At 37.6% G+C, this 14946-nt stretch overlaps 4 protein-coding genes across 5 annotated transcripts; 2 read left to right on the top strand and 2 right to left on the bottom strand.

Annotated features, from left to right (window-relative positions):
- Positions 1–130: 130 nt before the first annotated feature.
- LOC100179671 (gem-associated protein 7-like) lies at positions 131–1097 on the bottom strand. Its single transcript, XM_002121314.5, has 2 exons — positions 882–1097; positions 131–553 (listed from the first exon to the last, which is right to left on the bottom strand). The coding sequence occupies exons 1-2, from the start codon at positions 949–951 to the stop codon at positions 363–365; spliced, it is 261 nt and encodes an 86-aa protein (XP_002121350.1). The 5' UTR covers positions 952–1097; the 3' UTR covers positions 131–362.
- A 419-nt stretch (positions 1098–1516) lies between these two features.
- Positions 1517–4851, top strand: LOC100184365 (BTB/POZ domain-containing protein 9-like). The gene has a single exon (XM_002121632.5). The coding sequence runs from the start codon at positions 1574–1576 to the stop codon at positions 3401–3403; it is 1830 nt and encodes a 609-aa protein (XP_002121668.3). The 5' UTR covers positions 1517–1573; the 3' UTR covers positions 3404–4851.
- A 3-nt stretch (positions 4852–4854) lies between these two features.
- Positions 4855–6345, top strand: LOC100181997 (peptidyl-prolyl cis-trans isomerase-like). Its single transcript, XM_002121454.5, has 3 exons — positions 4855–5301; positions 5738–5874; positions 6159–6345. Exons 1-2 carry the CDS (start codon positions 4886–4888, stop codon positions 5862–5864), a joined length of 543 nt encoding a protein of 180 aa, XP_002121490.1. The 5' UTR covers positions 4855–4885; the 3' UTR covers positions 5865–5874; positions 6159–6345.
- Positions 6346–6964: 619 nt separating this feature from the next.
- On the bottom strand, positions 6965–14775 carry ci-zf(c3h)-7 (ziinc finger protein Ci-ZF(C3H)-7). 2 transcript variants are annotated; one of them, NM_001128119.1, is given in 14 exon segments: positions 6965–7306; positions 7518–8339; positions 8642–8845; positions 9214–9345; positions 9722–9844; positions 10126–10200; positions 10714–10931; positions 11960–12020; positions 12093–12210; positions 12396–12510; positions 12851–13002; positions 13248–13357; positions 13877–14165; positions 14391–14749. In NM_001128119.1, coding segments are annotated over 14 exon segments (2934 nt in total). In that variant the 5' UTR covers positions 14694–14749; the 3' UTR covers positions 6965–7094.
- Positions 14776–14946: the final 171 nt, after the last annotated feature.

Below are 14946 nucleotides of genomic sequence, written 5' to 3'. Positions count from 1 at the left end.
ACTGACATTGGAATACATGTAGGTCAACATTTTACAGCACCTTTACTATATGTATCCTGGAGATATATGTATGAGCCCTTGACTAGATATATGTATGAGCCCAGGACTACAGAAATGTTTGAGGGCTTAGTTATCTGAATTGACTTCTGGTTACAGAAGCTCCAGTCCCCATCATGTGACTGATTTATTTTGTGCAAAACCTGGGCAGCATTTAAACAAGTTAACTGTGGAGTCTAACAATGAATGAAGAGTGTAACAATTAAATGATGAAAGAAGGTACATCAAGTAAGGTATTGTGACATTATCTTCAGTTTGAATATAAACAAAAATACCACAGCATATTGAACATGTTAACTGAACAATCATGTTGTATTATCTTTAGGTAGATCAACTGTATAGGAAATAATGTCAGAAGTTCTTAGTAAAGCTTCATTTATAGTTCCAGATGGAGTTTGTAAATCTGCTACTAGTATTTGTACCGGATCATAATCACAACTTTTAAATTTTCCCAGCACTGTTGTGTTTTCATGCAGGTTAAATACAACTTCTTTATCTGAAACACAAAAATGTCTCATTGATTAACGTGGTGAATGCAATATAATTTGACTCAAATGCATATAGTTAGACTAAAATGCTTGTTTTTTTATAGACATCTAACAACAGGGTACATAACATAAAATAAGTTTTATTTTTTATCAATTTAAATATGGTAACAGTTTAGAAACAGAGATTAGATTAATTAAAACAACAGATAGAAGAGAAATTAGGAGCAAAACGGCCCCAGCCACCCCTAACGTTACGCCTATGATTAGTTTAACAGTTAACACTCCCACATTGTATGTACTATAGGCAGCCTTTTGATTTTACTCAATTTGTTTTACCTTTTGCAAACAAAATTGATTTTAAAAACTTCTTTCTTAGAAGAGCCCGTGTTTCTTGTTCTTTCTCCATCAATGCTTACGATTGTAAACAAACTTCATACGCGAGCACCGAAATATGGCTCGCATTTAATTTTTAATCAGTCACGATATTTTGTAAACGTCATGTTTTTGCGTGTGCTAGGTAGTAATTTGGCATTCGTTTATTGATAAACAATAAAAATATGTTGTAGAATTTGTAAATCGGTTAAAAAATGTATATTATACATTGTTAAAACCCCTAAAATAAAAACATGTAGTAGCGCCTCTAGCAGCAAATTTGAAGGTTAGTCTTTATTGTTAACCGCGATGCAAAATGCATTTGGTTTGTTTTGCATATTAGATTAGCTAAAATAAAGTTGTGACTTGTGAAGGCTGTAGTTTTTTCATTCGTAGGTTTTATGCATATCTATTTCACTATTTATTGTAATTGAAGGGTAAACAAAAGTTAAAGTAAATGAAAGGTTGAAATGTTGGTAAAATAAAAATAATAAGTTTAACAACGGTATGCACGTATGCTGGGTCCGTCTGTTATTTCGCTATATTAGGAGCGGTAATGTATGGTACGACTATGCCTGTTCTTGTTTTCTTTTAACTAATTAAATTTATTTGTAAAGGGCTGTTACTGCACCAATATTTTGGGAATAAAACTGAATATGTCTGTATCGTTGTGTGATCCTGCTAATGATGAAACAAACGCTGAGACAAACGAACCCAGTGAGCAAATAATCGATCATTGTGACGTATTGTCGCAAAACATTGGAGCACTAGTTATGAATCCTGATTTCAAAGATGTGACATTCGTGGTTCATGGTAAAGAATTTCCAGCACATAGGGTTATTCTAGCTGCAAGAAGTTCATATTTTAGAGGTCTTCTGTATGGTGGTATGAGGGAGTCTACACCAGACTCAGTGATCCCTATATATGATGTTGGTGCTTCAGCATTTGAGGTTTTGCTGCAATATATTTACACAGGAAAGCTTAAGCTGAGTGACATTAAAGAGTCTCATGTGATAGAAGTTCTAGCTTTGGCGAATAAGTTTGGTTTCGAAGAATTGGAGAAATCGATTTCTTTCCATCTACGAACTTCACTAAGTTTGTCGAATGCTTGTCTCATATTCGATGTCGCTCTGCTTTATTCATTAACGGATCTATACACAGCAACTGCTGAGTTTATAGATAGAAACGCACAAGCTCTTCTATGCAGCGATGATTTCCTTAACATGTCCCTTGATGCGACCTGTCATATATTGAAACGCGATTCTCTCTGTGTGCCCGAGAAAACCATCTTCAAAGCTGTCCAGATGTGGTGTGAAGTAAACCAGGCCGCTCAACTTACCGACGACAACGAAGAAGCGGTCAAGAAATGTCGAGACACACTGCTGTCTGTTGTGAGACTACCGTTAATTTCTCTCCCAGATTTGTTAAACGTTGTTCGACCGAGTTCGTTGATTTCTTCCGATGTTTTGTTGGACGCCATTAAAGCTCAGACGGAGACAGGACATCGGGAGCTGAGGTTTAGGGGAGTGTTGCGCATCGATGAGAATATCGCGACTGCCCAACATGGGGCGCAAGTGGTGCAAGGTGAGATGTGCGCATCACTGCTTGACGGAGACTCGGGAAATCATGATTTGGATCGAGGTTACACGAGGCACGATATTAATGATGAGAAGAATGGACCAAAGGAAAGGTGTATTAAAGTTAAACTTGGCCAACCATCCATCATCAACAGAATAAAGCTGCTTCTATGGGACAAAGACAACCGTTCTTATTCATATTATGTTGAAGTTTCTATGGATGACAAGGAATGGACGCGCCTCATTGATTACTCAAAGTTCCTGTGCAGGTCGTGGCAGGATTTACATTTCACGCAGCGTGTTGTTCGTTATATACGCGTTGTGGGCACGCATAGCTCACAGAATAAGTTGTTCCACTTGGTGTCACTAGAGGCAATGTTTACCTCGCTTGAAGTCAACTCCGTTAATGGCATTGTAGTTCCTCAAGGCAATGTTGCAACTGTGGATAAATGTGCGTGTATCATTGAAGGCGTGAGTCGCGACCGCAACGCTCTCATCAACGGAGACACGGAGTTGTACGACTGGGATTCTGGATACACGTGTCATCAACTTGGTGTGGGCTCGATTATCATCCAACTCGCACAACCATACTTGTTAAGCTCCATGCGTCTCTTGCTTTGGGATATTGACCATCGTTGCTATAGTTACTACATCGAGGTATCGGGAGATCGAGAAAATTGGACAATCGTCGCCGACAAACGGAAGGAGGAAGTTAGATCATGGCAGGTTCTACAGTTCGACCAAATTGCTGCAACTTTTATCCGAATAATCGGGACGGCAAACACCGCGAATGAAGTTTTCCACTGCGTTCACTTTGAATGCCCGGCCACTGTCCAACTGTCAGAGTCTTCTGGTTCCGTTTCAGGGCATTCCCCACCACTGGATTCGGATGAAATTCTTGAAAGTTAATTTTTAGGGTTTCTATGGAACCAACTTACAATATTTCTATGGAACAAAATGTTTGTAATTAAGATAAAGGTTAAACTTCAACAAACATTACTCTGTCTATTACTAACAATAATGTTTCTTATGTACAACAGATGTTAATCTTTCAATGCTTTGGTGTTAGGTGTTTATTTCTTATATGCTTCTCAACCTTTTGTGGTGGCCATGTCATCCTAAACCTTAAGTATAAGTTATAACCAAATCTTTGCCAGTCTAAATTTTAAAAATATATATATATATACATTACATGCAATTATACCAAACAATATAAATATATATTTAAATTTTACAATGACACAGTGAACCAGTGTAGTAGGTTTGATGAAACACCCATGAGTTGGGAAACATTAACCTCCAATACAAAGTAATTCATCTTATGTTTGTTCCAGTGTTTTAAAAAAATTAAGTCAACAAATTAATTCACTATCTGATTAATGTTGCCAAATTTAATTCACACTGTGACTGGAAGCATTAGAAATATGAGTTGTATATAAATAAATACATAATTATATATGGTTGATGAGATTATTTTGCAATATTTTGTGTTCACATATCTTGTACATATCATGAGCTAAACCTTCTATTCAGTAACTTGTAACATATTTAAACAAATTCGAAAATTTGTTGTAAAAATATTAAATATATATTTGTAAGTTGTAATCCATTATATATAAATGAACCAGGGCACACTGTTGTGGTGGGGAAGTTTTACTGATTAATATATATATATATATATATTTTATAACAAAATTCGACACATTTTCTTATATACTTAGAATAAATTTGCAGAAACAAATTATAAGTCCCCTTGAGCAAGTATCACACATATTTGTAAAACAGGAGTTAATAAACCTTGTTGTTCTGCAAGATTCAAGTGCACTGTGGTTCATTGGTTTAAAACCTTTAACAAGGTTTTTTTTTTGAATATATATTATATTACATTGGTCTCTTTCATGCTTTTCTGTTAATTGTTGCAAACCAAAATATTTTGTGTAAATATGATTGATTTTTCATTTGTTTGTTATAAAGTTCAAAACATGTTACAAAGAAGCAATGAAGTAAATCCCAACTTTATCAAATATTATTTCTATCAAACAACGAAACTAAATTGTAATATTTTAAAAAGTTTCCCCTTGTAGTATTTAGGTGTAAAAACCTCCAGGCTGAATTTTTTGCAAGCCCATTTCTGTGGCCGCAATATATTTATATTTTTCTATAAGTATTGTTGAAACAGTTATGTTTGTAATCCAGCATTATAGTAATCCTTATTTTGAATGTCAGTGGTTGTGGGGTTAATATGATCTTTGATGCACCAGTAGTTTTGCCACTGCTTGTCAATGATTTGATCAACTTGCCTTAGTTTGTTTATGCGCTTATAATTCTTTCATAAAGTCTTCGTTTTTTTTTGCAGATTTAGGAGTGTTTGAAACATTACTTGTAATCAAAATGTTGTCCCGATTTGTTCAGCGTTTTTCTTCAAGTTCAAGCGTGAAAAATCCCAAAGTGTTTTTTGACATCACAATTGACAATGCTGCTGCCGGCCGTGTCACAATGGAATTACGTAAGGACGTCGTCCCAAAAACTGCGGAGAACTTCCGCGCTTTATGCACGGGAGAGAAGGGGTTTGGGTACAAGGGTTGCCGGTTTCATCGGATTATCCCAGAGTTTATGTGCCAAGGTGGGGACTTCACCATGGGTGATGGAAGGGGGGGTAAAAGTATCTACGGGTCAAAGTTTAAGGACGAAAACTTTAAACTGACACACACGGGACCCGGGATTCTTTCAATGGCGAACGCAGGGCCAAACACTAATGGATCGCAATTCTTTATTTGTACCAAGAAAACTGAATGGCTGGATGGAATGTGAGTTTTAAAAATATATTCAAAATCAAGTAGACCCATGCTATAAATCAGCAAAATAAATGTCATAGAAACGAATGTCTTCGGTATGTCATACAGAAAAGCAGTATATTTAGGCCTGTTACCCTAACAATCAGGCACTTTTGTTTTAAAAAGCAACTCAACCTAAATTCCACAGTCCCAATGGCATGCCTTGATGTATGACCTCACGTCGTAGGATAGAATTTATATTATGTTGTTTACATTGTTGCTGTAAAACTGAATTAATTTGCCCCCGAAAAAAATAATTACCCCTTAACACACAAAAAAGTTTCTCTTGATTGTTTAATGGCCTATTATGCAATAATAGACGCTGTTGTTTTGTTTGCCCCGAAACATTGTGCTGTACTGCTGTGAACATAAACAAAAACTTCATTAAAACTCCTGATTTAAATGACAGGCACGTTGTGTTTGGTTCGGTAGTTGACGGCATAGACGTTGTGAAGGAGATGGAATCCAAGGGAACACATCAGGGGAATCCAACAGCTAAGGTTGTTATTTCTGATTGTGGAGAAATCAAAGAATGAAATATACCAGGTGTGCAGGGTGTTTTATTGGTTTTTGTGAACTTAGGTATGATTACATTCTGGTGGTTGGAGGTTTCATCATAAAATCCACAATTATAAGTGACTACTTGGTTGTCCAAATTATCAATCATAAATCAAAACAAACACCAACAAAAGTTATAAACGTTATAAATGGGCTTGAAGTGAAACAGAACACCCGTGTTGTAACGACTGTGGTTGGCCTGCCACATGAGGATAAATAAATTACATTCATTTAGAGCATTGTTGCATTACAATTTTTTTATTTTATTGCAGAGAGAAATTTCTAATTCGGAAATTTGGGGATGAAAAAAGGCGAAATTGTGTTCGATTTGAATTTGTGATGCAACAATAGCAAGTATGTCAACCATTGTCCATGACAAACACTGGTGTGAGGTCAAATTCATATATTGTTTTGAAGTGGTGCCTTTCCTACTTAATATATGAAATAATCTTTAAACCAGTGGTTCTCAAACTGTTGCGTGCAGAGTGTGGTACATGGAAAGTTCTGAGTTCATTTAATTGAAAGTGTCAGTCTGTAGTGAGACAGGCCAGGAATTGCAGGAAACATTGAATGTAGGCCACAGTTGGTGTACTAGTATTACCCCAACACCTTGGGTGCTACTGCATGGACCTTATCCAATGTTGAAGCCTGTCGCTTCTCCGAAGGTGTTTCTCATAGTTTAACGACCAGAGGCGACAAGGGCTTTTATAGTAATGTATAGAAGATTTTTCTTAGACAGCTTAGCCAAGGTTAAACGTTTACATATAATTCCAAGGCAGACTAAAGAAGAAAAATTAGACAGAGCTAGTTGTGATCTTTATATAAAGTGTTTGTCAACTTGCCTTCTGAAGGCAACCTCTAACTTGTGCGTCAGTGGATAAGAAATCCAAAACTAATACCACGACAACTTTTGTGTTTTCATCGTTTACACGTTTTACCCCTGGATTTTCAACAAAACTACTTCACATCGCCTTCTTACAACTCGCTGTGAAATAGTCTGGACCCTTAAAAGGTTGTATCTTCTATATTGAACTAAACGTTAAAAAACACACAGCAGCATGAGACTTCAAATAAAATTAAGCCTGCATGGAAAGATGTTTAGAAAAAACTAAAACATACAGAATAAACTTTGAACGACGTTTATTTCTGGCAGCAACAAAGTAACCACTGCATTTAACAAAAAGAAAAACAAAAGTAAAAAGCACCGTTTAGAAATCTTGTTGTTCTCCTGACGGTAAATCCCCTTTTACCCCATTTAAATTAGGGAGTTTCCCCGCATACCCTGGGGCCGGGGTAAGTTTAGGAAGAGGCATATGTTTAACTAACTCGGGGGGTGTAGCGCGGGGATCAAATAAAGGGGGAATGTTGGCTTGGCTGGTGAGAACACGAGGTTCATACGGAGATCGGTTGCTGGCGGTACCTGTGGGTGGATGGTGGTTTATATTGGATGTCTATGGTTGTTGGTATACAGTAATTGTAACTAGGTATGGATTGATAATTTTGTTAATGTGTATATGGGTAAAGTTGTAGGTAAGATGCTAGGAGACCTGTTAATTACGCAAGAGTTGGTCCAATGCATGTTCATTATACATATTCTATATGGGTGAGGTAAAAAGATATAAAATACGAACTTGTTTTATTGGTTGACCCTGCAGTGATGAACCTTGGATCGTACGGAGCGATCGTTGGTTCTTCGTCTTCCTTGGATGATTCCTCTATTACTGCTGACTCATCGTTACTCAGCGGTTTGTTCTGTGATGTCACAGAGGCTCTTGACAACGTTGGCATCTTAGCGATCGGGCTCAACCTCTTGGGCGACTTTAGTGGTGGAGATTTTGACTTCTCGCTGATGTTCGCGAAATCGAGGTTAAGTTCGGGGAGACTTGGGATGCCGGAGGTTGGGGGTTTGCTGAGTAACGCTGATGGTTGNACCGGGATGCTTGGTTTGGGGGGGATGGGGTCGGTCTTCACCGCTGACAGTGCCCGTCCCCTTAATCTTGGATCGTTCAGTTTCCCTTTTGATCGCGGATCGGAAGCTTTGGGTCGTGATGTTGGTTGGTTTAAACGAGGATCGGAAGTTCTCTTCTTGGAGTTATCCGAAGACACCGTGATTTTTAATCCCGGCAACTTCCCGGATGCGGAAAGCATCAGTTCCTCCGAGTAGAAACCTGGAAGAGGAGCGGTGAATTCTCGCCTCTTCTGCCCAAAAAGTCGACTTAAAGTCATCCTTGGATCGGGATGTTCGGCGTGCATCGAATCGGAGGATTGTTTCACCACTAGAGGGATTGTAACTGGGTCTTTGTTGAGTTCGCTCGTTGATAATCTTCGTCTCAAAGATGGAGCTCGAGGACTCGCTTCACTGCTCGACTTCCGCTCCTTCCTTGGATGAGGTTGTCGAGGTGGTGACATCATGGTTGTCGAGGAAGTGATGTAATCGGAAGTTTTTGTAGAACCTGTGTTTGTGATGTAATAATGATTATTATTGAAAATAGAACTATAACCAATGAAAAGGTTGCGGTTTCCGCAAAGTTATCGAAATATTTTTATTATTTGAAGCTATAATTACAACTGACACAATATTTCTATCACACTTATAGTACACCTGGTGCCAACAGCATATAATTACCAAACGGTTTGCCTCGTAATCAAAAACAAATCCAAAACTAACCGGCAAACGAATTTATATCAAACAGTGGTCACTACTCGGCTGTGGGAACTCTTGATGATACAACAAGCTATGACATCACAATCTCACCTGACGACGTCGTCATGTTAATCACCCCTGCAACCTTGGACAGCAACTTTGCATCGATGTTCGATAAGTTTTGATTCTTCTTGTTTGAAATCATCTCGAGGATGGATTGAACTGATGATGAAGGATCAGGTTTACGAGGGTCGCGACTAAAGTTTTTATTTTCATCTTCATCACTTGAGTAATTCCAGGTGCTTCGTGTGGAACCTGCGATGTAATGTGTTATGTGGGGGGTGACGGGTGGTATGAACCCATCATATTAAATACAGCGTAACTGTGCTCGGTGGTGTAAAGTTGTAAACAAATAATCACTAATGGCAAATGATTAGGCGATTGTATCGTCAGCAAAGTTTAATAAATTTATTGTAGAACTGTTTTCCTCCAAGCGAGGATAAATAGGTTCATTTATTTGTTTAGAGGATTTACATTTTCCAGCAACCAATAGTCCAAAACCTTTATATTTTCCAACTACAATACTTTTAAACAATCCAGCATATTCTGTAATTTTTTCAGCAGTTTTCCTGTAAAAATTGAAAACTGTTCCAGTATTTTAACATAATACACTTCATGCTCACCTAACCCACTACTGCCCTCTGTTGACGGTTCGTTAGTTTTTCCCTCGGTGGATAAATTACGTTTTTGATGAATTCTCATAAAAAGAGCTTTTTGTTTAGCTGGTAGGAAGGAAGGGGCTTGGGTGGGTTGTTCTGTGGAAGGGAGGTTGTTAGTGGTGTGCGTGGATACATGATTATACATCTTTATGGGTATATATGGGTGAGGTGCAAATCCTAATTCATAGGTCTTTAAAAAGGACCTCACCCTTATGGGATAGAATATGGATGACAGGAAGAAGTCCTTTGGCACCATTGGATCCCAGATTTACAAAGATCATTGACATTATTATGTAATTCAAGACTTCCGAGCAACTTACGCTGTCAAGCTGGATATGATCAACGGTTGTAAAGTGACTTGCCGTGTGTCAGCCCTTCTGAGCTATAACCACCATGAACCTATGCATGCTGTCAAGCATGCCCCATGCTTCAATTAAATTCTAATTTTAAACAAACAGCCATCATTGTTTACCTTTTATGACATCATGATCATCCATGCGTATCACGTCTTCATCTGTCTTCTCATCATTATCGTGAATATCATGAACATCACCGTGATTGTAATCATGTTTCTGTTGGTCAGGAATGCTATCATCTTAAACAACAACAATATAATATTAATGTGATGGTTTAGTTAATATTGTGTTTATGGGGATAAGTAAATATTGTTGGAAACACTGCATGTGATTATTATGTTCTTGGCCTTGTCAAGTCCCATAGTCCACTCTTTTGAATAGACTGTTATGTTACTCTTACAGCATATACATACATAAACTGAATAATGCTAAATATAATTCTACAACCAGTATAAACCAAGACAAAATATTAAAATCAACAACCAACGAATTAAAACGTCATCCTGCAGTGCCTACTCACCTCCCATATTAACATCTTGTTGATTCTCATCGTAATAATCTTCATACATTTCATTATCTTCCCATTCGTTGGATCCTGTAGATGTAGCGTGTTAGTTATTTATTATATACGTGGTGGGAAGATTGTATGTATATTATATCGTTGGTGTGGCAGAAATATATGTGATGTCGGCCATGTTTGGTCCATTACCCTCTGCATTGTGTATTACTTTACTGGTAAGGTCCCGTAACACAGCAGGTCAGAATTGGTTTATTGTTTGGCGTAAAATGCATGAAAGTGTTTGTAAACTCAGAGGCATTTCCTTTATAATTACATGTGATTGTAATGTTTAATGATTTAGTTGAATGTGCCAAGTGACGTGTCTTATAATATAAGTTTGCCTTGGTGGTGTTACCACTGTAACAAGACTTTTCAAAGCAACATATTTTATTATTTACGTTCATATTATATTAATTACGTTGCTTTTATCGTCAAGTTGGGGTAATGGGCCAACTCTGGCCTAAATCACAGATTCTTAACAAGGACCTCACCCATGTAGAATGGGATATTTTCAATTTTGGTAATGTTGCATTATTAACATTCTTTTACCTTGTTGTTGTGGTTGTTGCAACCCCCTGATCCCCTTAGGGTGTCCCCCTAGTAACCCTGGAGGTGGGTACTGCACCATAGGAGGGGGCACATGCGGGTTACCCATGTTAGGGAGGGGAAGAAGGCCCTTCCCCGCATGGAAAGGTTCCAGTTGGATCCCCAACGCAGCTTGGTGAGCGGATAATTCATCGTCAGTCATACTTAGCGATGGAACCGCACTGGGAAATAATTAACAAGGTTGAAATCATATGCTGTTACTGCCAAGTATATTTTTTGGCTTATTTTATTAAACATGGCTCTTGGCAGCAATAGTTTGGATATTATGACATTATGCCTGGCATTCTAGCAGACAAAGCTTTTCATCATAGAATTTACATTACAACATTTTCTTGCTAACTCAACGCTGTTAGTTCGACAACTTTTACTTGGTATAAAGGAACATCTTAAACCTAAGTCCTAACTCATCTTATCTTTGCTTAACTCGCAAATAACAATACACTAAATGTTTAGGCATTCTTGCATAAAAGTCTCACTGTATGGCATACAAACTTTGGTTTTAAGAAAAATAACATTTCAATACTAGCAGAACGTCTGTCTGATCTTTTTTTATAAAACCTGAACAACTTACAATGGAAACCTTGGCAACGGATGAAACATCATTGGGTTGATAGCGAGGTTACATCTGTGGATATCTTGGTTCATTATCTCTGCTTAATATCTACATACATTCTATTCTATGTGGGTGAGGTTCGTAGCATGGGGGACTTTAGATGCAAGCCAGGGTTGGCCTACATTACATCAACATACATGCTTATGTATCTGTCACTTTTTACAAGTAATCTGACTGCCTTGTTGTCATATGAACGATAACTTAACTTTCAATGGCGACTGCCTGATCTTATAAAGTAAACAAGATTTGTTTCATCAAAGTAACGTAATGTTGGGTAATCTATGATCTGGGTGAGCTTGGTGTCTGGCAAGCAAGTGTTGTCTATTCTGCCTTTACTTGTAAATGTAAATCTAATGTATTGTTGACATTGTCATGTTAAACTTGCTGTAGAAGTGACTAAACTTTAACTATGGTTAAGTCACACTAGTGGGACAAAGATACAAGGAAATATCGCCTTATCTTTGTTTAACTTCTAGAAAGAGACTTATGTATTATTGATATTGTAAAAGTGCATGTCTTACATTTATAAACCTTTGCAAAGTTATTGTATAATTATATTTACAAAACGTGACATACTTGTTATTTATCCTCTGTTGTAACTCTGCACTTGGTGCTACTGTTATATCGAACAGCGATGGTATCGGATGTTTGCGCATATGGGGCATTTGTTTGGGTGGGTTTGACCCCTGGGGTTGTATCAGCATATTTATGGGGGGTGTGGGTAATAACCCCACTCCTGGTGGGGGTTTTTGAAGGGGTTTGATTCCGGCTTTTTCAAGAGCTTTGATTTCCTCGGAATCGTCAACACTACTGTATGCTGATTGGAGCTGGAATGAGAAAATGTTTTGTTGAATATTTTAAATGTAAATGATGAATTGATGTTATGACGAATTGTAAGATTTTGTTAAAGCTGTGTTAAGTAGAATTTTTTAAACTTTGTAAAGCAGTAGTGGAATGAGAAACTGTTTTTTTTTAAGTGTCTCTCTGAAAGGGGGCCACAAACAATGAACACTAGATGTACCTTCTTTATGATTTCTTCTGTAGCAGGAGTTGCTGGTTCATGAGAAAACTTACAGCTATCCCCATTGTAACATTGAGTGCCAGAGTGGAAATATTTGCACGGGAAATCTTGTGTTGGAGGGATTGTGGGTTAAGGAAATAATATTTGTGTGAACAGGTTTACTGTGTTTGTAATGAAAAGGTTTTATCCTATGTGGTTTATAAGGGTAGAAATGTTGGGTCCTGGGGTAATGGACCAACTATGGTTTAAATCCCGGGTCCCATGGCTTTCCTTGCTGTAGGATCACACCCATATAGAATGGGCATATACAATGTTGGGGTAATGAGCCAACTTTGGCCTAAATCCAAGGTTCCCTTATATTGCTTTGCTGTATGACCTCGCCCATATAGAATGACTGAGGCCATACTGCTGGAATCATATGCCAAATATTAATAAAATTTGATCACAAAAGGATATCATGCATGTAGTTGCAGTTGTCTCCATGCACGCAAACACCACTGGCATAATATTGACACAACTCCATTACTTTCTTTGGTTTTGAATATTCACGACGACTTCTATGGCTTGCCTTGTGGTGACTGAAGCCACACTTGTCTCCCTGTGGTTTACAACTTGTTAATTATCACTTAGTGTTGTGCAATTTAATATGCATATAAACTATTGTATTTCAGTGCTGTATGAGAGAGGTTTCTGTCGAAGGAGATAGGAACTAGGCAACTATTCCTAGCTATCACATTTGAAGAGATAAACAAGTTTAGGTTGTATGTTCTTTGCATGTAAATCAATGAAAGGTATTTTACCATATTTCACATTGTATCATCATATTAAACATTGCATACAAACCTTTGTACAATGCCCTTCACGAAAGAATTTACAAACAGGTCGTTCTTCGTTATTTGAATGAGCACTACTTGTTACTCCACGTATTTTGTTTGGTCTCTTTGATCGACGCTCTTCATACTGTGTTTTACAAAGTTTTAAGGTTAATTCTGAAAACGTAAGTTTTTAAATAGATTTAAATTGACTGCTTACCATACATTTCACGGTTGATTTTAAACAGACTTTGTCATGACAATACCCAAAGTGTTATTGTATAATTGGGTTTAAGCAGCCATGCTTTTCGAACAGTACCTTTTCATTATTTATTTTGTTTATTTAAACGCTTATTGCTTTGCTATTAATCCCATCTCTATTGTTTTAGATAACTAATATGATCTTTGTGATTAAGGAGAAATATTTATTTTTATATTTTACCGAAGAATTAGTTCTAGAAGATCTTTGTGTTGATCTCGATTCATTATGACGACGTCTCCTTCTGCTCGTCTCATTATAACCCCCGCTATAATAATTGTCTTCATCACTTGGATATTTATCGGAAGTCTTTTCCCCGTTTTTCCCTTCAGCATTATTCTTCTTATAAGTTTGATACTGAGCTAGGTGGGATTCAAAATCGCTGTAGTATGAATTCGAACCAGATGAATAATCTACAGTTTGTTGCTGGTATCCCTCTGTGTATGGATACTCTGCTGAAGGGTCCTGGTATTCTGATGCTTGGTTATAATAAGCATCTCCATAAGCATCATAATTATAAGCGTACATGTTTTGTTCTGATGGCAGGGGTGGGGATTCTGACCCAGTTTGTTTGGTTTCAGTCTCCATCTCCGGGGAGGTGCTTTCTCGTTCCTTACGTCCGTGCTTCTTCCTCTTTTTTTTCTTCCGGGAGGAGGGACTTTCTTCTCCATCATCGTTGTGTTCTTCACCCTGGTGAAGATTATCGAAACTAAATAAATGAATCTAACTTATTTATCCTCGCGTAGACAGAAAATGACAGTGTTTATAATACAGGTGTTCTGTTTCATACACCTTGTACCAAGTTACAAAGCAAACCCTGTATATGTTTGACAAAGAAGAAGTTATATAAAACCTTATTGACCTGGCATTAAGATTTGACTTTTTACACAAATATTTAACTTTTACACAAACTACCTTTCGCTTCTTATGTCTTGATCGTTTTTCCTCCGACTTTCTGTCGTCATGTTTTCTTCGTTTACGTTTATGATGTTGGCGTTTATGTTTCTTCTTTTCATCCGAATCCGACTCATCTTCCTCATCATTTGCATCTACGTTTTGTTCCTCGACTTCCTGAGGTTCCTCCTCTTGATCCGGAACTTCCTCAGTGATGCCGGCATCTTCTATCTCACCATCTTCGAGGATCTCTCCCTCTTCCTCATCAACCTCAGGACTTTTAATGGATTCGAATTTTTCGCACCCGTTTTCCATACTCAACATTATTATATGAACAAGTGTCTCATACAGTTCTGTTGTGCTACTTAATTAAAAGCAACTAAACAAATTAAATAAAGATTGTTAATCTTGCCAAAAAATGTTGTTGTAGTATATTTCAAATGTAAATAAAATGATGGCACATGAAATGTTGGTATAACCCGGCGCCGTGGCATAGTGGTTAGCGCGCCTGCCTGTAACCCAGAGGTAATGGGTATAAGGCTCGACATTGCCACCATTGTGGGCGTATGTGTCCTTG

This window comes from Ciona intestinalis, chromosome 10 (genome assembly GCF_000224145.3).
Source record: "Ciona intestinalis chromosome 10, KH, whole genome shotgun sequence".
NCBI classification, from domain to species: Eukaryota; Metazoa; Chordata; class Ascidiacea; order Phlebobranchia; family Cionidae; genus Ciona; species Ciona intestinalis.
This window is presented reverse-complemented; position numbering and strand designations above follow the sequence as displayed.